Source organism: Vulpes vulpes, chromosome 3 (assembly GCF_048418805.1).
Source record: "Vulpes vulpes isolate BD-2025 chromosome 3, VulVul3, whole genome shotgun sequence".
NCBI classification, from domain to species: Eukaryota; Metazoa; Chordata; class Mammalia; order Carnivora; family Canidae; genus Vulpes; species Vulpes vulpes.
The window spans coordinates 87980901-88003248 of NC_132782.1; the positions used below are offsets into that span (position 1 = coordinate 87980901).

The 22348-nt window shown below is 55.9% G+C and overlaps 1 protein-coding gene across 3 annotated transcripts in view; it reads right to left on the reverse strand.

The window, feature by feature from the left end:
• The window catches only part of SDK1 (sidekick cell adhesion molecule 1), an 885268-nt gene that overhangs the window by 71522 nt on the left and 791398 nt on the right, over positions 1 to 22348 (reverse strand). For all 3 annotated transcript variants that reach the window (XM_072753253.1, XM_072753252.1, XM_072753254.1), the window contains exons 29-32: positions 14448 to 14642; positions 11284 to 11485; positions 3485 to 3588; positions 961 to 1031 (exon numbers count right to left, since the gene is read on the reverse strand). In XM_072753253.1, the coding sequence (XP_072609354.1) occupies positions 961 to 1031; positions 3485 to 3588; positions 11284 to 11485; positions 14448 to 14642 (572 nt within the window). The remainder of the gene's footprint in view (positions 1 to 960; positions 1032 to 3484; positions 3589 to 11283; positions 11486 to 14447; positions 14643 to 22348) is intronic.

A 22348-nucleotide genomic window follows, 5' to 3' on the forward strand; every position in this document is an offset into this window, starting at 1 on the left:
GGAGGGAGAAGCCCAGCCGCACAGACCCCTCTGTGGACTGTTAGCCTGCTGTGGTCACTCCTAGGCAGACCTCACTGCACTGTGGCCTTGAACACAGACCATGGCACCTGCTCCCACCTCCCTACCCCATGGCCCTCCAGCTCTAGGTGCTGTGCTCCCCCTCCCCAGGACGGCCACCCCATTCTGGCCTCAGGAACTCCCCTTCTTGGCCAGAGCTCCCACGACATTCTCATCACTGCCCTTGGCCCTGCCTGATGGTGTGCCGTGCCTATCTAACCTGGCTCCAGCCTGGCTCTGAACCCGACACCCCCACCTGGCTAAGCCCCCTCCCACAGACATGATGAGCACCCTCTGGGCTTGCCCTGGGACAGGGCAGTTCTCCCGTTATTTTTGTCTTCAATGCACACTGCTGTTGGCAAAAGTACCCAAATCAGAAATAAGGCAAACAGAGGGTAGAGTATCCTTTCGACGTCATATCATAGTGCTATTCACGGCCCACCAAGATTACTTGATGGTCTAGGATAACGTGCCTTGATTTGACTGTTCACCGAGGATTAACACCTGGGATGTAGGGAGGACACAAGTAACTCCGTGGGCATTTTGTCTGGTTGTGAATGATTCCTGTAGAGAAGATAACTCTACCAGCTGTGGTTTCCTGGCCCTGCAGGACACCACCCAGGTTTTGCCTGTGCTGTGGAAGCCTTGCTGGGCCACCCTTTCCCAGAAGCCTGGAACGGTCAGCCCCGGATGCTCTGCACCAACCCTGTGTCCTGCTGGCCCTCCCCGGTGGGCTGTGCTCAAGCTCCTTCCCATGGTGTGGGGCCCCCTCCCTGTGGGCCTGTGGACCACACTGTTTCCTCTGACCTGCCACCAACCCTCCGACGGTGGGGGGCAGCCCGCGGTCAGGTTCCAGCCTCCAACGCTGGTTTAGGGAACACCCTGCCCTTCCCGGGCCCTTACCCGCCACTGGATTAGAACAGAGGAGGTGGTGTGCGGCGTCACAGAGATGAAGCTTGGAGGCTCTCCCGGAACTGGAACCCGAAAAAGAAGAAAGCGAGGATTAGCTGGGTCTGCTTGTACTTGCCTGCTGTTCTGGAGCCAGCTCTCTTTCTGTTCTGGCAAGGAGGCAGGGCCCAGGCCTGGCAGGGGAGGGGGGCTCGGGAGGCCAGCACCAACATCCCCGCCTCCCTCCCTCCTCTCCCTTCCATGAATGCCCTTGTCCACCTACAGAGCCTATGCCCAACTGGGTGGAAGGGACCTGATCCTGGGGAAGGTGACAACACAATGCCCTGCCTTCACCCCCTTCAACCCCGACTGCACCCCCTGGCAGACCCACACAGAGACACACAAAGGTGCTTGGCTCTCCTCCCTGGGGACCCTGTCTAGGGAGCCCCCTGCTGTCGCATAGCTTCTCAGCAGCCCACATCCCTCTCTCCAGGAGAGGCATCATGTTTTTGAGGCATGTAGTTCAGAGAGGCTCTGAAGAGGACAAAGGATCAAGCCAGGCCAAAGTGCTCTGGCTTCATACTCTGGACGTGACTGCCATGGAGGGAAGCTGACTGCTGGGGGTTGGGGGATGCTTGCTGAGTTTGGGCATCGGTGGCGGCGGCTCTACTCTGCTCTCTGGAGGGATAAGGTCAGTTTGGCTCTGCCCGTGGATATACCCTGCAGGCTGGAAACTGCAATCCTGCAGCCATCCGTGCATCTCATCCAGTGGACCTCTCTGACACCTCCTCCCTACCACTGCTCCCACTGAACCTGTGTGGTCCTGGCTCGGCATACTGGCTTGGCCTTTCTGTGGCTGCCTGCTGTAAGATCCTGAGACTGTATATCAAATGTTCTCCAATAGTCAGTGGGTGCCGAGACCAAAGCTGCTCTTCCCACGCCCTCCGCACTCGACTACCTGAGACTTGGTCTCTCGGGCACCTGCACTGTGAGTCTCTTCTGCACCTGCCAGAGCACCTGGCCTCTGGGAGACACCTGCATCAGCCACAACTCCAGTCCTCCATCCTGCCTTCTGGGGAGCCTCTACCTAATGCACCCTGGCCTCCCACTCGTCTGTCTGAAGTCCACAGAGTATCACGCAGGATGACAATTAAGGGGAGGGGTCTCAATATTCCAACCACCATGATAGGAAAATGTTTATCAGCAGACCATCCACCCATTGAAAGCCCTTCATCCTGTCCCCCCAGCCCAGAGCTCCCAGAGCCCTGCAGTCTGCCAGTCTCATTGAATCTGTGATTCTGGAGACAATACAGTGCAGACACAATGCAGTCAACTGCGAAGAGAAATTGCAAATCTCAGAAGAGGGAGATAACAGCATAGGTTCATCAAAAGAAATGATTTAAATATCAAAGGATTAAGACAGGGCTTTGGGAGCCTGGAGTGGTTCTTGGATGTTTTTTTCAAAACAGGCCAGTTCTGACGGGGCTCTGTAAGGGCAAAGGGAGTCTGTGGTGTCCTGCTCACTGGCTTGCCATTTCCTCAGTGGCTCGCCAACAAAATTAGCTTGTTGTGTTTGCTTCTTTCTTCTAAGAATTAGCGCTTACTTCCAAATAGAACCTCAGCTGTGTTAAATGTAAGATTAAAATATGAGCCACAAAGACAACCATGGTTTCTTGAGGGGCCTATCCAAGCGGCAGGTGCCCTGGCTGTGCAGCAGAGGAATATCTGCTTGAGGCCAAGAAGCTGCTGGAAGGGCTTCGGCATTCTCATCGGCTGGTTCCTCGCTCACCTGAGGCCTCATGTTGTTGAGGCCATGCTCCCAGGCTATAAAAGAGGAAGATGGAAACTTGTGGAATTGGTACTCAGTGCTGTCGGGTGGTGAGGGCTCAGGCTCGCAGCCTGGAATCCAAGTCCCGGCATCTGTTAAGCAAGAGCAATCCTCCTGCCCTAAAAGTTGGGCCTACCACCGGGCGTGTTGGATGCCACTGGCTCCTGGTGCTAGGGCCTGGCAGGATCAGCACCCAAATTCACTAGGGATCTTCAGGCCTGCTCCTCTGAGGTGGGAGACAGTGGGTAAAAACCATCTGGAGCTTTCAGGGGACCTCACCTCCATCACTTACCTGTGCTTCTGTCAAATGGTAAAGCTGCAGAGTGGTTTATGAATAAGGAAAAACGGGGAAACCTCTCAAAACCCAGCTACCCTTACACATTTATTTTTAATGACCCTATAAATTATTCAATTTCTAGGATGCTAATGGATCGTAGGGGATTGGAAGCCAATCAAAGAAACCTCCATTCCATTTGGGAAGCCCTTGAAGTTGGCTTCACAGCCACAGGCTGTAACGGGGCGCCCCGAGCTGTCTGCTGCTAATTGAATTCTATGCTCGCCAGCCATTGCCTGATCCCCCTTGGGTGACCCCTTCCTGGCTTGGGATGAAAGCGGGGCCTCTCTCCCTGGGAGCCCAAGTCTCTGGGTCCCAAGGCGGCAGCTGGGAAGGGGCCAGTATCCGCACACCCGCCTGGGTCCCAGCTGGCTCACCGTCCTGCAGCGTGGTGACTGCGTCCGTCTCGGCACTGAAGTCACTGTCCCCAATATCATTGGTGGCTTTCAGGCGCAGCTTGTAGGAAGTGAAGGGCCTCAGCCTGAAACACAGAGGAGCCATGAGTGCCTGAGCCCTTCCCCTCTGTCCCGCCCCAAGCTCCAGCCACAGTGAGCGGGCAGCCAGGAGGAGGTATGCTCAGGGCCCCTCAACCAGCGCTGCCCAGGGGGGCCCTCAGCAGCCAGCACTGTCTTCTGAGCGGGCCCCCGGGGACAGCGGGGTTTCCAGACGGAGGGCAGCACGGAACTTCCCAGCCCGGGGTGGCGGCTGTACTTGGGGCTCCTCCTGTAATTAGAGCCTCTCCTGCAAGGCAAATCACCGCTCTCTGAGGGACCTGAGAATTTCTCAGGAGGAGCTAATTACCGCAGCCCTCACACGGATTCAGGGCGTGAAACGAGGGCCGCCTAACCACTTCCTCGCTCACCCACAAGCACTCCTTTGTGGAGGTCCGCACCGGCCGGCCGCCTGGCTCCAAGGCCTGCCCCCCTGCCCCGCGTCCCCACCGTTTGCCAGGCGGGACACGGCGCCAAGCCCTGGCCAGGCAGTGCCTGGTTAGGCGCCCAGCAGCTCTTGGGGGAGACTCATTGTGATTCCTATTGCAGGGATGAGAAAACAGAGGCTTGGTCGCATGAAATCCCTTGCCCTCTGCCAGAGGACCAGCCATGGCTTGGCCAGGATGGGAAGAGGATCTTGCCTTGAGGCCATTCCTCCACTGTACCCAAGACTGAGGTAATGTCAACTGTCCATGGGGGGAAATGCGCCCACCTGCCTGCTGACGGGGACTTAAAGGGCAGTAATGCTCCGGGTGCACCACCACTTAGGCCCACCTCCCTTCCTCCCTCCCTCCCTCCCTCCAGCCACTGTCCTGTGCTGAACTCTGTACCACACAGACTCTGGACAAACTTCTAAGCAGATGACGCTCCCGTCCTCCTCGGGTCCCTGGCTGGCCTGCCCCCTGGCTGTCCTTGCCATTACTTCTGAGAGAGCAGATGAGGAGACCGCCTGCCCTTGCCCCTCTGGCAGCAGCTCTGTTTCGGGCCAGGCCCAGCCCCTGTGTCCATCTCCCAGACCAGGAAAGTAGGAGCGGTCTGCACTCTGCCTCCCCCTCCCTCAGGTCCACACTGCCGGCTTCCTCAGCTACAGTATATAAAGGCCTTGCCGCCTCTAAGCAGGTCCCCTGTCCTCCCTTCCAGACCAATCTGCAATCTCATGGGTTTCAACCCCAGAGGCTCTGAGGAGCCCTCTAGGAGACCAGGGGGTCCCCAACTCCCCTGCATGAGCCAAGAACAGCCCACTTCCATTTGGTTTGCAAGTGGATCTGGGTAATACTTTGCCAGGAGGAAAGATTCTACATTTTTAAGCAATGATAATAACCATCTTTGAACGTATCTTCCTCTAATTCTGTTTCTGTACACCCTCCTGCTTAAGACAGGATTACGGGGTTCTCTGTCGGCCAGCATCTCAAAGGATGCTCTTCCCTCAAGCCCTCTGCCACACCAGCTTGCCCGGCTGTGGCTGGTCTGTGACCAAAGGCCTGTCTCCTGGCTTCTCTGTGCCCCCACCGCCCAGCTGGAGAGAAGCAGTGTCGGGCGACCTTGCTTTGGCCCTGGCTGTCCTGGGGTGCTTCCAAAGTTCCACCCTTAAGAATGATCTTTATTCCCAGTTTCCAGGGGAGATATCCTTTATTAAGTTAAGACAAATAACTTCCCATCTGTTTCTGGCTTCCTAGGAGCTACTTTATCTAATTCTGGTGACAACCACATGGTTTTCTTCTTTGGTTCCTGCCTCACCCACCCGAGGCCCCACATTTGCATTAGTTTCTCCTCCTCAGATTAGAAGGCAGTGCAGGGCGGTTGCCAGGAGCATGCACTCCGGAGCCAAACTGCCTACACACTAACCCCCACATAACCTCGGTGGGTCGGTGTGCCGCAGGCTCCTCACCTGGGCTGACTGGAGCGCCGACGTTGCATTTAGGAGAAGCACTAGGAAGAAGCTCTGGCACCCACTGCGTGCTCACTGAATCCTGCCTGTCCTCATCAGGACCCTCTGACAGTAGCTCGAGTGGCTCCTGGAAGAGCCTGTCCCTGCACGCCATCCTCTAGGCCTGTCCAATCCTTCACCAACCCCACCTTGACAATTGTCTGCGTTTCCCACAGAGACAGGGACAGAGGTGGCCTCATTTACTGCTGTGTGTGACCCTTGTCCTTGTATTTAGCGCTCACGTTCATTTAGCATATGACATTCAGGACATGTGTCAGCCATGTCACTGATCCTTCATCATTAGTACCTCACTGTTGTCGAAAGCTCTCGGAGTCTGAGGCTGGTGCCAAGCCCTCCTTTCCCACCTGGGGCACAGAGCAGGGGTGCAGCACATGCCTGTCAGGTGGCTGGAAGAGTCAGCCTGGTCTGAGGTCAAGGGGAGGGTGCTGGAGAGCAGGAAGCAGGGTTCCCAGCGTTGGGCCTGTTTCTTGGGCTTGTGCCATTCACAGAACCATTGGCCTTCTGGGGAGCCGCAGGGCATACCAGGGGGCTCAGGAGCAGGGGCTTACCCTCGCCTCTGGGTAGGAAGCCCGCCAGGTGCCCTAAAAACAGGCCCCGAGAGACTCAGCAGCTGTGAAGGGAGCCTGATGAGAAGTGACAACAGCTTGCATACCCTGCAAGCTCATCCCACCCCTCCTCCTCATCCCTGCATAGCTGGGCCTTCGGACCACCGGTCTACCCCCTGTGCTCCTGTCATGCTCCCCCCTGGAGCAGAGCAGCACTTCAGGGCTGATGACCCCTGAGGAAAGGCACAAATCATCCTGGACGCCCTCCCTCAACACCCTTCAACACCTGTAAGCTCCCTATTCACTTGCCCAGGCCTATCTCAGGGTCGGCCCAACCAGAATTCAGAGTTTGGTCCTGCCACCCCCCAGCCTGGGCCAGTCAGTGACCTTCTCTGAGGATCCCAGAGCTGCTGTGACAGTCACATGACATGACCTTCTTATGGAGCATGATGGATCTAGGCACACAGTTAGCAATTCTTAAGCATCATCTCTTCTTTCTCACGTTCCCAAAGGCTTTCCCCGTCCCCTGCCGGTGGCAACCTCACTGTCCCCAGACACACCTGCCATGTGCAGACTCCCTTGGCCTATTTGCATCTAGCATCCCTTGCCTGCCAATTTTCTGCCGTCTGAACTTGGACACCGGCTGGATTTAGGTAAACATTTGAAGTAACACCTTTAAATTCTAGCCATCCCAAACTGAGGAAATGAACAGATTTGGGTGGCATGGAACCTCACTGTCCAAGCTCGCAGGAAAGAAGCACAATTAGAAAGCAAGCTCGTGCTTGACCTGTGTGCCATTGCTACCCTCTTGCCTGTGTTTAGCTCCATGGCCAAAGTACTTGGCTGGGGGTGGTGCGGATGCGGCTTCCAGTCCCTGTGCCTCCCATGGAGCCAGAGGCAGAGTCTCATAAACAGAAGGAGCTGCCTAGATTCATTCGCCTGGTTTGGTTATAATAATAAAGCAGGAGTCCAGATCATTTTGGAAGCTACCTGCCACTGCCTTTATGTATTGATTTATTCACCTTTAAGGTACTGAAAACATCTATTAAGAACTCAAGATTTGCATCACAAAGAGCAAAGAATATAGAACCATGCATAATATCCTTGGCCAAATTTACCTGCTTTTCACATGACTTCATTTTTAAAGATGACACAGAAGAAGAAAAGAAAGAACTGGCCGTCTCCCAATGGAGACGGGGCCAGCATCCTGGCTTGAACGGAATCCCTCTTGTTCCACATGTAATCCCCTTCTGCCCCCGTGGTTGCGTTCATAGTGTTCCCCGGGGATGCTCAGAGGAATGGCAGGACCTGCTATCAGTGGGTACAGGACCATCGCCTGAGCTCACACTGCCGCTGTTGCCATCCTAGTGACACCCAGAATGTCCATGTGGCTCTGGGCTCACGGGCCACCTCCTCCTCAACTGTACGCATTCCCACTAGGAACGGATGCTGCCCGGCTATGTCCCTCAATCCGGCGCCTCCCCTCCTGTCCCCACACCCACTAGATGTGGGGACAGCCGCTCGATGCAGATTGTTAAACTTTTTGCTTTGAACTTTTGTTTAAACTTTCATGCTTTCTGGTCATTAGCAGACTTCATGAAACTGGCAAAAGTAAATTGTGAAAAAAAAAAAAACACATAGAGAAAAAGAAGGAGAGAGCAGCTCTGTGGCTATCGGAGTGGGAAGGAGGTCATGCTGTGGCAATGTGCAAAGCTCTGCTTTCCTGGAACGTGATGTGTTCCTGCTGGTGGCCAGAGGGGGCCCTGGAGGGGACCCACCACAGCTTCTCCCACACCAAATCAAACGGTCTGCCGGGAGGCATGGGCCCCTCCTTTCCAACGTGAAGTCCCCTGCACTCCATTGGTCTGTTTGCTTTTAGGAGGCCCCACGATAGAAAAGGCCACTGGATTTTGTTTTTCTCCTTTCTTTCAGATGGTTACACAAAGGAGTGATGCTATTTTTTTATCCATAAGCACATTCTAATGAAGCTACGCACCCAGTGCAACGGAGTGTGGTTTATGAAGCCATCTGGTCACTCTTGGCCATACCCCCTGACCCTCAGGGCCTCCTGGGGGGACTCGGGGCTCTGGAGGGGGTGGTGTAAGGAGCTGAGAGCTGAGTCTCCCAGGTTGTGTGGCTGTCGTTCAGAGGGGAAGTGGGATGCTGGTAGGATCTGAGTGGGAAGAGTGGGACTACTTGGGATTGCCTTCTGAGATGGCAGCTGGGTCATTGCCATCAGGAATGGAGGCAAACCTTGGGCTCACAGAGCTGAGAGGACCAACAGGGTCACCCCTCCATCTCTGTCTTCCACAGATGAGGGAATGAGGCTTCACAAGCTAACATGGACTTTCCCCAGCCCCACGGCCACTGATGGGCAGACAGGTGGTGAGGGCTTGCTGCCTAGGTGACAGCAACCGATTCTTCACCAGCCAGTGTGTAAGTTAGCTGGGTGGTCTGTGGCTGTGAGGCTTTGGGCTATGGGCCAAGCAAATGTCCCCAGAGCTGGGGACCCTGAGGGCCTCTGGCTGCCCCCCGGGGGAGCACGCTCAGGACTTAGGATGTCTACACCTCTACCTCCTCGTGTGCAAGGTCTGTATGTCTGCAGGCCTGCTGCCGACAACATATAGGGCAGCACGCAGAAACTGCTGAAGAGGAGAGGCTGTCTAGCATTGGGGTGGCAGCGGTAATGATAGTGACAATCACAGTAACCACGGTGGGAAGAGCCCGTGGGAGCTTTAATGCCCTGAGTTCCCAGACCAGGTCACAGAGGTGAGCATCCAGTCCTCTTCTCTGCTGAAGAGTGAAATAAAAGATGTAACCGTAACCAGTTTTCTAAAGGTCAACTCACTCACCACTGCACACATCTGAGCTACTGTGGCCCCTTCTAGTGGGGAGCCAGACAGTGCCTCCAGCCCTTCTGGAAAGAGTACCTGTGCTTGGGACCTTTCGCCCTCCACTCAGAGGAGCTGTGATGGAGGGGGTCACTGTGCACCGAGCAGATTTGGGCCCCGAGCAGCTGGAGCTGTAAGCTGATGAGCTGCCTTCCTTCTTGGACTGTCACCCTCTCTGAAGGCACAACCTGGGCGTTAGGTCTGGGAGCCGCGATGGAGATGCTGGGAGATCCAAGCGATCTGCTTGGGGCCGCCCCACCCGCGGATGTGCTATGAAGGTGAACGCTGGACACGTAGCCGTGCCTCCCGGGTGGGCAGTGTAGGGGGACCGCCACTGTCCTGGGCCTGGTGCCACCAGGCACCGCACGGCCTCCAAATGGTGCCACAACCCCGAAGGTGAGTGCCAAGGAGCTGCCTAAGACCACCACATGGCAGGTGGCTGGAAACCAACCTGAGCCTGGATAGTCTCCCGTCCCATGATGCCCCAGTGTGACAACCCACCTGTGCATCACGCGTCACCTCAGTCACATGCTTACGCGGAGCTCCTTTTCTCTATAAACCTTGCTGTTGCCACGTGTCAGACGCAGTGACAGAGCCACGCATCAGCCAGCCCTCACCCCTCCCTCACAGCTTGAACTGTGCCCAGGGTGGGAGTGGGGATGCCTGAGGATGCAGGCTGCTGCAGGAGCCCCCCGATCCCTGCCACCCCAGCTGCTCCACAACCCCCCTTCTGCTCAGGTTCAGCAGAGTGCAGAAGCAGAGCCAGGTGGCCTTGCAAAGGAGGAGGGTCAGGAGATGCTGGGGCTGCAGTGAGTGTGACCCTTCTGACCCTCAGCTCTCCTCTGCAGAATGGGGATGATGATGTACCCCACTGGGCCATCATGCAGGGTCAATGAGAAATGTGTGTGAGATTTCCCAGCATGGTGCCCAGGTTGGGGGGCAATGAGTATGTGTTCTGTCTGAAAGGTGAGAGGAACGCTGGCAGCCTGGGAAGTGGGGTCTTGGCCTCCTCCACCCTCCCCATGGGAGCTACTGGCCAGGGTCCTGGAACCCTCGGAGCCAGTGGGACTCACTCCTCAGTGGCCCCCTCACAGCCTGATGTGAGCTTCATGGAAAGTGACCCAAGTCAGGGCCAGAGAAGGAGGACAGGAAAGACGCCCTGCCAGCTCCATGGACAGGCCTGCCCACCGTTCAGACCCAGGGGGCTTCTGTAGGTGCTGTGAACCTGCACAGCCCGGGCCCCCCAGGGAGGGATGCAGGGCCTGAGGTCACTTCTGAGAACTCTCACCTAGATGGTTATATAGCCCTTGTCCCCCAGCATAGAGGAGGTGCCTGGTCTCCCATTGCAGAGGGGTGTACCCTCATCCCCCAGCATTGAGGGTGGTGTCCTAGTCTCTAACTATAGAGGAGGTTGCCATAGACTCCCACCATAGAGGGGGTGCCCTGGTCCCTCACTGTAGAGGGGGTGCCCTTGTCGCCCAGCATAGAAGGGTTGCCCTGGTTTCCCACTGTAGAGGGGGTGCCCTCGTCCCCCAGCATAAACGGCAGTGCCCTGATCTCTAACTATAGAGGGGGTGCTCTGGTGTCCCACTGTAGATGTGGTGTCCTCATCCCTCACTGTAAAAGAGGTTGCCCTCTTCCCTCACCGTAGAGGGGGTGCCCTCATCCCTCACTGCAGAGGGGAGTGCCCTAGTCTCTTACCATACAAGGGGGTGCCCTTGTCCTTCATTGTAGAGCGGGCTGGGGAATGAGAAGGGGCCTCAATAAGACAGTGGGTGCCAAGAGCTCAGCTGTGGTGGTCAGCATCACTCCCCTCTGCCTTTGCCTGGTGGCTCACTCAGTAACTGGATAAATGCTGGGTTCTCATGGTGCAGTGGGGATGCCCCTCCCATGTCCCTGACCGGCCATCATAGTGGATGACAGCAGGAGGGGGAATTATCTGCCTTGTTGACTAAAAGAGAGAGCACAAGAGAAGGTGCAACCCTCTCAGCCCGTGACACCCCTTCCCCACACCTCTCCTCCTCCACATCTGCCTCTTAGGGGATAGGGTGATGGAGCCTACATGTCCAGCCTCACTGTCCCCGTCATCTGTGCCTCATCCATCCCTGGGACCCAGAGTGTGCAAGCCGCCTGCCCAGGGCATGCCTGGAAGGACAGACCCGGGGGAGGGGCCTGAGAAGGCTCCAGGATGTGGCAATCCTGGTCCCTGGCACTAGAGAGATGTGAGCGGTCAGCCTCCCCAGTCCTGGGCAGGAGTGGCAGGGCCCATTCCCCAGGGCATATCCGCCTGGCTCTGGGTACCTTTCGACAGCACAGGCTGTGGCCTCGTGGCTGATGGACGAGGAGTAGGTCTGCCACTCTCCGCGGGGCAGCTCTCGCACCTGCACCGTGAAGTAGCGAATGGGGGAGGCCCCGTCGCTGCCCGGGACCCACTGGAGCCGGAGGCTGCGCGCAGTCACTTCTGCCTGGGGCACCAGGAGCTCCCGGGGGGGTGCTGGTCGCTCTGCAACCAGAAGAGAACAGACCAGAGACAGGTGAGGGGCTGCTGCTCCACATGAGATCCAGCATGGGGACTGCCAGCTGCGCACGAGCTCAGACCATACAGAGCCGATGCCCGGGCACCTGCGGCTCTCTCACTGGGACTCACCCAGCCTGGATTGGACTGGACACTCTGGCTTGCTCCCCGAGTGCTGCTCTTGCAGAGACAGGCAGACAGACAAGAGGGTGAGCCCACACATGCTCCTGGACGGCCACACGTCCCTGCGGGCGTCACTGAGGACACCTGGGCTCTCCTGCGGACTTTCCCTCTGATCACAGGCTCAGCGCATCTGTCAGACTGACTTCCTCTCCCCAGAAGCCAACTGGAGCCTGAACACCCACAGTGTCCCGCTCAGCTCCTCCAGGGGCTGTCGCCACTGCTCTGTGCCTACAGCGCTGGTGACTGGGAGCGCAGGCGGCTGGGACCAGGCCCCTGAGCATGGATCATTACTGTGGTGCGTCTCCTCGCCCCATCGATTTCAACAGGGAAACTCCACAGAGGGAGGAATAATTGTTTAATTGTTTATCATGAAGATTATTGATCCTGTTGAAAATGTGTGGCGGGTAATAAAGCAGCAACTGGTTGCCAGCCTGCGGTGACGGGCGGGAGGAGCTTTTCCGCCTTCTGTGGTCAACGCTCCTCTGGGAGCACATGCTTGGGCTGTCCTCTCCCTCCTCGGCCTGCGTGACAGCCCTGTGGCCCCTTGCCAGCTGCGAGGACCACGCTCCTGGGCATCATGGCAATTGGGGAAGTCCTGCTGGGGGTGGTCTGCAAGCCCTGGCCCAAATCCCCTAAACTCTATGGGCCCAAGGCAGGTGGAACAGGTGGTCAGGGCGTGGGCTGGGTGTGGGCATGTGTCCGCTAGCCCCAGCAGCAGCAGCCCTGCTGTGGACCAGGGTGCCTCTTGGAGGGCACTTGTTAATGCTTCCACTTGGATTTAAGTCACCTCAAATCTTTAGCAAACCTGTGTCTTTTCCCAGTGCCTCAGAAAGTGCTAGATTTCCCTATGGGACTTCATCACCATTGAGGAAGAAGGCAAGAGTCTTTGGGAGAGGCACTCAAGGCCCTAGCTGCTCTCTCAGCCCTGGCTGCTGACCCCGACCACGTCCCGGACAAGGAGGAGCCCGAGGACCCTGGCCACCACTGCAGGAGGGGGTAGTCCTGGCACCAGTGTCCTCTGTCCGGGGCCCCTGTGCTGGGACCATGGGCCAGACAGCATTGTGTGTTGGTGGTCAGGGGCCTGAGTGTGCATGGCTGTCTCCCCATCTGCTTCACGCTTTGGCATCTCTGGTGACTCCAAGCCTTCCATCCTCCAGTTAACAACAGAGGTAACGGTAGCCAACGGAGGAAGGGCTACGCATTTGGTGCCGCTGGGCAGCTCTGGGGTGGGCATTGTCCTCCTCCGCCACCTGGGGCTCAGAGGTTTGGGGTTTGGGGACTCACAGCAGGCTGAAGGGTTTGGCCTTCCCCTGGAAGGCATGGAGTCCTTGGAAGATTCGAAGCCACAGATAGGTGATGACAGCGTCCCTCGCCCCCCCCCCCCCCCCGTTGGCCATCAGGAGGGTCAGCTGTGTGCCTGGGCCAAGCAGCTCATTCCTGGGCAGCCAGACATTCTACCCAGTGTGGCCACCGAGCTGGACCTCAGCAGGCTCTTGCACCTTGTGGGGCATCAGAGTTTCCCCACCCATTTGACCTGCTTGTGTGGGAATTAGACAGAGGAGTGGGCTGCAATGCCTGGAAGGTACCAGAATGTGGTGAGGGCTCAGTGCACGCCAGCCTCCTTTGCCTTCTACCTTTTGTAGATTTTGGATTGGCCTTTCAGATTGTTATTCAGGCACCCTGGGGTCAGCTCATGTGTCCCTTAGATAGACTGCTCTAGATCTTGTCATAAAGTGATGATGCAGGCAGCAGTGATACTGGCTCCTACTCTGAGCATGGACATCGCGCCAGCTCTGGGCTGGAGGTCTGATGGTCATGCTGCCCCTCGGGGGCCCTGCGCTGACCCAAGTGTTTGCTAAGAGGTCACCAGGTGGTCGTCAGGGCACAGAGAGGGGAAGGGCCTTGCCTAGGGTCACACAGCTCCAGAGCCTGGTGCTTGGGGACTCCTAGATGGGAGTAGGGTAGGTCATCTCTCTGAACATACCCATGTGTGCAAGGGCCTTCCTGTCATACTCTTTCCTGAGACTGCTGGGGTTGGCCCTGACCTCAGAACCTGCAGTGGCAGCCAGAGCTGCTTGTGTACGAGGCCCCCAAGGCCCCCAAGGCCTTGTAGCAGTGGGCCTGGAGAGGGGGCCTGCCAAGACAGATTGCAGAGCGAGGCTCCAGGGAATGTCAGGGGCTCACTGAAATGGGAACCCGCAGCAGATTTCTGTGGTAAGAAGTGGCCTGGTGGCCTATGGAGGGTGTCCTCATCACTGCCTCACAGCTGTGTCCTGGGCAAATGACCAATCTGTCCGGGCTCCCCTTTCTCTTCCGTAGAATTGGGCTCACAGCACTTTCTTCCTCAGGCTTTGGTGAAGAGGTTCCAAGCCAATGTACCTCGCCAGGGCTTGGAACAGAAGAGGCGTCCATGAGGACAGAACTCCCTAGGGCTGCTCAATACAAAATATATTTATTGAGCATCCACTCAGCTAGGCACGTGGTTTTGAACATCAGAGATCAAGTGCCTGGCTTCAGGCAGCTGCCCTTAAGCACGGTGACTCGGAGCAACCCTGGGCCAGTCACACAACCTCTCTGAGTCGCGTCTCCATCTTTAAACCTGGGATGTTCGTGCCTGTCTGGTAGATGCTGGGTTGTGTAGACATGGTAATGTGCCCGGCTGCAGGTGTGGCCACCCAGGGCCTGACCCAGCAACCTCCAGGCTCCCACTCAGGCCCACTCTCCTCCCTGTAGCACCATGACAGCGGACTTAGGCCTGGGGTCTTACCTCTCTTCTCAGTGGTGATGACGGTGGCCTCCAGCGGCTCTCCCCAGCCCTGCCTCGTCTTGGCCGATAGCCTGAAGACGTACGCTGACTCCGGGGCCAGTTCGGTGGCCGTGAACTGCCTCACTGTGGCGCCCACCTCCACCGTGGTGAATGTGTTGGGGCTGCTGCTGGCCAGGCGGTAGGCGATCTGGTACCCTGCGGGGGGCAGGAGGGCCACGCATCAGCCACGTCCCCGGCCCCCAGCACAGATCCCGCATCCCCGCCACCCCCACCATCACTCTGCTTTGTTTCTCCTACTTCCTTCCTTCTCAGCCAGCATCTGGGATGGACGGCAGAGCCGTGGTGACAGACGGAGCCTCTGAGTGCTGGGCCCCCATGACCCTCCTTCTCCTTCATCTTTCCCACCAACGAGGGGTGGGAACAGTTTCACCTTCCCCGTGGCTGCAGGAGCCCAGAGAATGTGACGGGAACTAGCCACGCTCCCGAGGGGCAGGCCCAGTGCTCCCTGCCATTTCTGTTCCTTCTCACCCCTCCCACCACCCGCCCTTCCCCTCCCAGGGCCAAGGGCAGTGCCTCCTCCTAGAATGTTCCCTCAAGTGTGCCCTTCTCACATGGTTACTTGCCCTTCCTCTGGGTTATCCTTCCCGTTTGCCCATGGGTCCCAGCCTTGGGAGCAGGAGCTGGTGCTGGGGTGGCTCTGTTTCCTGCTGCTGGCCCCTCTTGTGCACCCACCCCCCAGGAAGCCCCAGTGTGGTCCCCGAGCTGGGGGCTCCCCTGCAAACAGTCCCCCTCCCGCGAAGGAGGCAGCGGGGTGTGTGCAATCAGTTCAGGGGGGCTCCCACAGCTCCGAACGGCTCTGAACAGCTCCTGAAGTTCCTTGATTATCAAGGGATTATGGTTGATCAGACGTTATTAATGACCGAGCCTCCCAACCAGGCTGCTCCCACATCTGAAGAGGCAGTGCCAACTGTCAGCCCCAGCCCGGGACCCAGCACGCGCGGCCTCCTCGCAGGCGCAGACAGCTGTGCTCCTGCGCTGATTAAAACCAGAACTGGCGGGGTGTGGTGGCATCCACAAACATCGATGACAGCCACCATGCTCAAGTTAAACAAAGACCTCCCGGGGCAGGGGGCGGGAGGGGCAGGCTAGCAGAGCGGAACTCTGGCCTCCTGGGGGTGGACGGCCGCCCAGCGACAAGGCCTCAGTAATTCCACATTGCCTGCCTGCTTCTCCCGGTGAGACAGTCCTGCTCCTTTGTCTTCCTTCTTGAACCGTCTTTGGCTCCGTCCTGCCGAGCTACTGGCATCTTCCCAGCTGCTGCACTTTGTCATGTGTCCAGCCACATAGGGAGCCTGGCCAGCCATATGTGAGGCCACGCGATCAGGTGTGGAGTGCGCCCAGCATTAAACCCCTGACCACTGCTGGTCCCCATCATCAGTACACAGACTGGGGGTACAACACACCCTGCCCTGTCCACGGTGACGGCCATTCACAGGCCTGGTGTTTGCAGGACTCTGAGCTTGGGCCCCTGAGTGGCTGTTACAGATGCTACTCTGCCTCTCATGGCCTCTTCTCGCCGTGACAACCAGCTGTCTCCCGGCTACCAGGGGTGGTCCGGCTGGCCTCCAGCCTCTGGCCAGGGTGTCCTGCTAGACGCCTGTCCTTTTCCATTCAGTGACTGATGACCAGCAGCATAGAGAAGCCAGGCCATCCTTCTCTGTACTCTCCTCCCACCTTTCTTTCCCTTACCCAGTTGTAGGTGGGATGCCTGGGGTTTGGGTGCTACAGGAACCTTGTCCCGAATCTTCTGAGACTCTAGGGCACCTGGCCTCCTGAGGGTGAGAGCACCATGGTCACTGCAGCCACACATGGGACTCTCCTGCTGACCTCCTGGCAGTCCTTACCCCTCTAAGCCCTCACCATGGCCGGGACAGGTAGCCTATGCATCCTTCCTTGGCCATGAAGCTCTACAGCTCAGAGAGGGTAAGTGGTCTGCCTGAGGTCACAAGGCAAGTAACCAGCAGAGCCGGGACAGGAGCCCCTTGTCTGTCTCACTTTCTACTGAGTCATCCTCTTCCCACAGGGAGAAAACATCCACCCCAATCTTCCAACAAAGGGAGAGTCCCCTTGCCAGATGCTGGATACTCGAGACCACACATCTCAAGTGCCTGTACCACACGAGCGTATTTCTGAGGGAGAACAGCATTCTGTGACGTGATGAGCACATGCTTTGGAAGCACACCTGCCTGGGCTGCGATCCAGGCTCCAGGAAGTCTCTGCTGTGTGACTGGACATGAGGCTGTATGAGGCTGTGTGAGGGGGCAGCAGGAGGGGCTTCGTGCGGATTGGGGTGCCGCCAGCCTGCCACGGAGGGGAGGTTCACAGGGCCCCAGCGCAGGCTGAGTGCTCATGCACTCAGTGCTCATGCACACTCACACACACTCACTCTGTAACATGACTACAAAAAGGACCAGAGGTAGTTCTCCACCAGTCTCTGTGGCTGCAGGACTCAGGGTTCCCCTCCAGTCCCTCTGCCTGCTGCTCTGGACGTCCTCTGTGATGCAGCCTCCAGGGAATTTCATCCTTAGGGCCTCTGGTCCTCACCCAGCCTGTCTGACTGCTCTGGAACAGAGGGGTGAACACCAGGCAGCAGCAGCCTAGGGACGAGACCCAGACAGACATGGAGCTTGACCCAGACAGCCCCTTAGGAGCTGGGGACAGGTACCTAGACGTGGGAGGGACACCCCAGCCCCACCAAGCCTATCTTGTTTGCTGTGTGCTGCATACTCTGCAGTGTCCTGAGGCTGGGACCGTGCTTCTAGGGCCCCCATCTCTGGCCAGCTGCCTTCTGGCTGGAGCGAACGGGGTCTCTTGTCCTGGAATTAACATTCATCTTGGAGAACTCCTAGCTTTAAGCTGCCTTTTTTTTTAATGAAGGCATTAAAATGTTATATTGCAATGTTTTGTCATTACTCTTTGAATTGTATTATACTCGCATGGCTCACAAATAACACAAGACTATAAGGAAGTAGTTTAAAGAGATCTCTTCCCTCCCAGGCCCCAGATTGCCAGATCCCCTCTGCTGGCTTAATGTGCATCTTTCTGGTGAGAATCAGACCGTGCAGAGGTGCTAAGGCATCCGTGAAGAGGCTCCATCCTTGTCTGAGCACATGGTGGCATAGCGTGCATTCTGCCCTGAGCTGGGCTCTCCAGCAGTGTCTCTGGGACAGCGTTTGCTCTGTCAGATGTCTGGCCCTTCTCAAGTCTTATCATCTGCCTGTGGTTCTTCTAATATTCATGCCTGAGCTTCATGACATACTGGTCCCTGATGGTCATGATGTTGGCAAGGTACTCAATCCCTCATTCTTCCTACAGCCCCATGGACTCCTCCCTGGGCATGGAGGTGAGGTCAGTGTGTTTTCTCCTCTGGCTCGTCAGTCACACACTATTGATTGGTTATAGTATTGCTTTTATTTCTCTTCTGGTCTGTACTTTTAACTCTTGAATACATTCCTAACTCTGTTATCTGAGCTATTAACTCTGAACTTAATCTCTGACACTCACCTGCTGCTATGAAAGTTATGTAAATCAATCTTCTTAAAGCATCTCTGACCTCAGTATGTCCCCCTCAGGCTGTTATGAGTTGTGTTATTATTTTTATGTTATCAGGATTTGCAGTGGGACCATGGATGAATAGCGATGCCCCTTCAGCAAATTTAAAGCGGTGCACAGGATGGATCAGAGCTTGGGTGGAAGCCAGCCGCTGTCCCAAGGCAGTGTTGCCCCGGTGGGGTTGCCCTTCATACACAGAGGCTGAAGCAAGCCTCATAGAGGACTGTGGTCTGCCAGGGCTCTTGGTGGCGACCCCTTCTTCCAGCTGAATGCTTGGAGGAGAGTCAGTCTGTGCCCAGAACAAAGAGCAACTAACCAATGTCATTAACACATGCATATTCCTACACTAGAGAAAGGAAATAAGGAGCTACTTTGCAAAGACAAACTGAACTTTGCAATCAAGGGCAGAGGCCACACTGGCAGACACAGATGTCACATATAAGAACACGAGCAAACATAATATTTTTAAAACCTCAAGGATGAGGTGTGACCCGGTCCTGTGAGTTCAGCCACCTGAATATCGTTCCTGGTGATGAAGAGATACCAACCCCCCTCAAAGAAACAGAAATCAACTTTGTACTACAAGCAGGCTAATGTTCATACACCTGACCTCAGGGGCTTGGGCTTTGTCTGTGTACATGCTGGATTTCTGGGTTGGGAGAGCTGAACAGGTTTTGTCTTCATGGGGTAGGAACATGTGCCTATACATCTAAGAGAACAAGGAGAAGCAGAAACCACCAGCTCGCACACACTTTCTCAGCATCTGTAGTGGGCAGGAACCTAGCCATCCATGTGCTCGTCTTGGGGAGACTTCCCAGGTCTCCTGGAGCCCAAGACTGCTTGTGCCTGTAGCCGGCAGGCCCTGACTCTGCACTCAACACCTAGGGTACTGGGAGGTCCTAAGCCAGGCTTCACTTCCAACCCCAATGTGATCTCAGCTTCTCATTTCTAGCCACCAAAGTAGAGTAGCTTAGGCTGCCCCCAGATATGCCATTTTTACATATTGATTATTTTGGATTAAACTTACTTAAGAAATGGCCAGTGCCAGAAGGACACTCAGAGCCTCCTCTGCCTCCACCCCCACCCTGGGGAAAAGGTGCCTTCGCTGCTTTGGGAGGAAGAGAGGCAGCGTCACCAGCAGCCATGGGCAGTTTAGGGCTGGGTGGCTCCATAAACCTTGGTAGCTCCCTATTTACCACCCTGAGCCCAAACCCCTTGTCTTATCAATTCTTCTCAAATTCACTGTTTCTTTGACTCAGAGGCATTAAAAACAGCCTGTTTTGGTCACTTTCAAGCTTCTTGTCTTTGGGGCTCCTGTACATACAAAATTAAATTTGTTTTCCTCCTGTTCATCTGTCTTACGCCAAAATTAAGTCTCGGACCAGCTGTAGAACCCAGAAGGGAAGAGGGAGAAGCTCTCACCCCTACACCATGAATAAAGAAAACAACTAGCCCCCACTCACTAGCACCTCTGCATTTCAGGCACAAGACATAGGTCCCATATTAGTGGCCCACTTTACTCCTGAGGGCCAGGCGGGAAGCCAGTGAGCAGAGGACAGGGCCGGGTCTCCAGAGTGAGAGCCCCATTCTGCCCAGGAGGCCTGCTGCTTCCTGCAGCTCCCTCCTGCTCTTAAATGGCAGAATCCTGATGATTCAAAGAAAAGAGAGACAGTTGGGAAATACACTGATCACTCTAGGATATTTGCAAGGTGATCGTGAGGGACTGGGAGAGACTGCAAGGCTTTTAGCAATAGCGAGAGGCACAGCCAAGGGGTTGAGGAGGAGTTGTTTCGGAAAGCAGACAGCAAATCTAGGGCTGTCTGCAAGAGCCTGGCAGTGCCTGCATTGGTAGTAAGGTCAGGGCAGTGGGTGCAAGTCCCCTGCAGCAGAGCCTGGAGTCAGAGCTGCTGCTAGGTCTGGGGCGAGCACAACAACCTGTGAGGGGCAGCCCCAATCCTTGTGCAATGCCAGAGCCCTCTGCCGTCTGAAGCCAAAGCACCAAGGAGGGTAGAGTGTGTGCCAGGATGGCCAGTGACACGAGGCCCAGGACCCTCTGAATGTCCCATTCCACAGGCTGCCATGGGTCATCGTTGGCCAAGCCGGCCAGGAGATGAATATGGAGCCGACTGAGCAGGAGCAGATGCCCCTGGGAGCTCTGCCCACACTAGATACTTTCTGTTCTGTGGATGTTGCTGCCTGAGGGACCCAGTCAGCTCCAAGACAGCCCAGAGCCAAGAGTTTTCTCAGGAGGTGAGCCCAGGAAACAGAGGAAGCTCACAGAAGGTGCAATGAAGCAGTTGTTCTGCCAGGCCCCCTCTGTCATCCCTCGAGCCCCCAGCAGTCATGGGGGCAGTCACTCCTCCAGAGGCCTGGCCCCAGGGCAGAGGGCACCCTTGGGCACAGCGCACTGCTGGCCCCTCAGACACTGCGGGATTGGCCATGGGTAGGGGGTGCCGGGGCCCCAAGGGTTGACCACGCACACAGTATCTGCCACAAGGTGACTCTGGACCTCACTGCCCAGAAGTCCCTGTTACTATCTTAGCGACTGTTTGTGATCATCATTTTTCCATGCATATGAACTTGAAACAGAACTGATTTTACTCCAAATGCAGGTCTTTCATTCGTGTCTTCTCACCACATCTCTAAAGCTAATTCTTTTTCTTCAGAAATGTGGGTTCCAATGCCTGTGTAATATTCCACCTTAGCACTGGGTGGGAAGGGGCGTGTTTGCAGCAGGACTTCCTTGGGCTCCTCCACCACCGAAGCATGAAGACAACGAGGCCCACTTCCTACAGCCACGCCAAAGCAACGCATGGGACAGCGAGGCACAGTGTCATCTGTGTGCAACTGCAGGAAACCTGGCTCATCATCTCTGCCTCTGCTCCAGCTCCCATACAAGCCACTGGGAGAAAACCCCCCAGCCTGTGGGTTATATTTGTACCTTCCTCTTATTTGCCTTAAAATCAGGGTGATAATCTCCAGTTCCCATTCTGTGGCCTGGAGAATGTGAAGACTGGCACCTGACACATCCTTACCACGTCCTAGACTCAATGCACAGTAGAAGAGAGCCTCTTCCTGTACATAAGTGGCAAAAGGGAGCAGCTGAGAACCCATTCTTGCATTTGTGGAGAATAACGAGAGAATGTTGAGGAAGAACAGGATTTTGATGGAAAAAGCTAGTTATGTAATTACAGTTAGAGCAAGATCAGAAACATTAGCATGCTGGATGTCAGCAATGCAAGGGCAGAAGGCTGTGCTGGGTGTTAGGAAAGAATGTACAAGCTGAATCAATTGCAGGAGGAAAACATGGCCCGAGTGAAGTCTGATTTGTAAGGTTATGGGTGAATTATGATAATACAGACATTCAGAGGGTCAAGGCCAAGTACGAGCCACAGTGATCCAAGGCTAAGATTGAAACTATGGTGTGAGAGAAGCTTATGTTGTCTCTGAACATGCCCAGAAGATAGAAAAGACAATGTGCATCTAGAAAATCAGAATTGGGAAAGGGCATGTGTTTCAAGCTCAAGACAAGTTCTAGAACCTTCAGCTGCAGCAGATGCAGAAAGAGGTTCTAAGATGCTGCTGTTTCTGGGAGCCTCCTTGAAGGGTGGTCTCAGCTGCCTCAGTCAGATGGGGTGACTGTAGACAGACACCCAGAGCCCTTTGGGGGAGCTGCATATAATGTGTTAGGTGGTTGCTGGCCTCTCCCAGGTTGCGTGCTTCCTGGGGCAAGCGAAAGGCACCAGTCTGAGAGTCGCCTGTTCAGTGGCATGTCCCTAGGGCCTGATGCTCAGGGGCGCGAAGCCAAGGCCTCCAGTGGGACATGGTGCTGCTGACTCCCTCGGCAGCCCGTCGGTGGGTGTGAGTGGTGACAGCCCTGCCAGCACCCACTACTTGTTCAGAGAGCCCAGCAGCAGAATGGCCTGGGAGCACCCAGCCCAGGCACTGTGTGGCTTGTTGGCCTTACAGCTTATCTGCTTGAGGGCTGGGGGCAGACAAATGCAACAGTGGATCAAAATTATGTATTTGCAAACATGGATTATATTCACTTGTGCTCCTAATTCTCAGCAGAGTCCTTGCACACCCTTCTGTAATAAGCTAAAGGTAAATGTTAGGCCATCAGTAGGCAGGTGGAGGTGGGAGGAGGCTGTGTGTGTGGCAGGGCAGACCCATGTGCGTTTAAAGAGCACATGCATCACGTTAGCTTCATAGCATTTAAGGGAGTGCGGAGTAGTCAGGGAGTGAGGGAGGGTGGCTGTGCTCAGGTGGCTCCCGCCGCATCCCCCAAA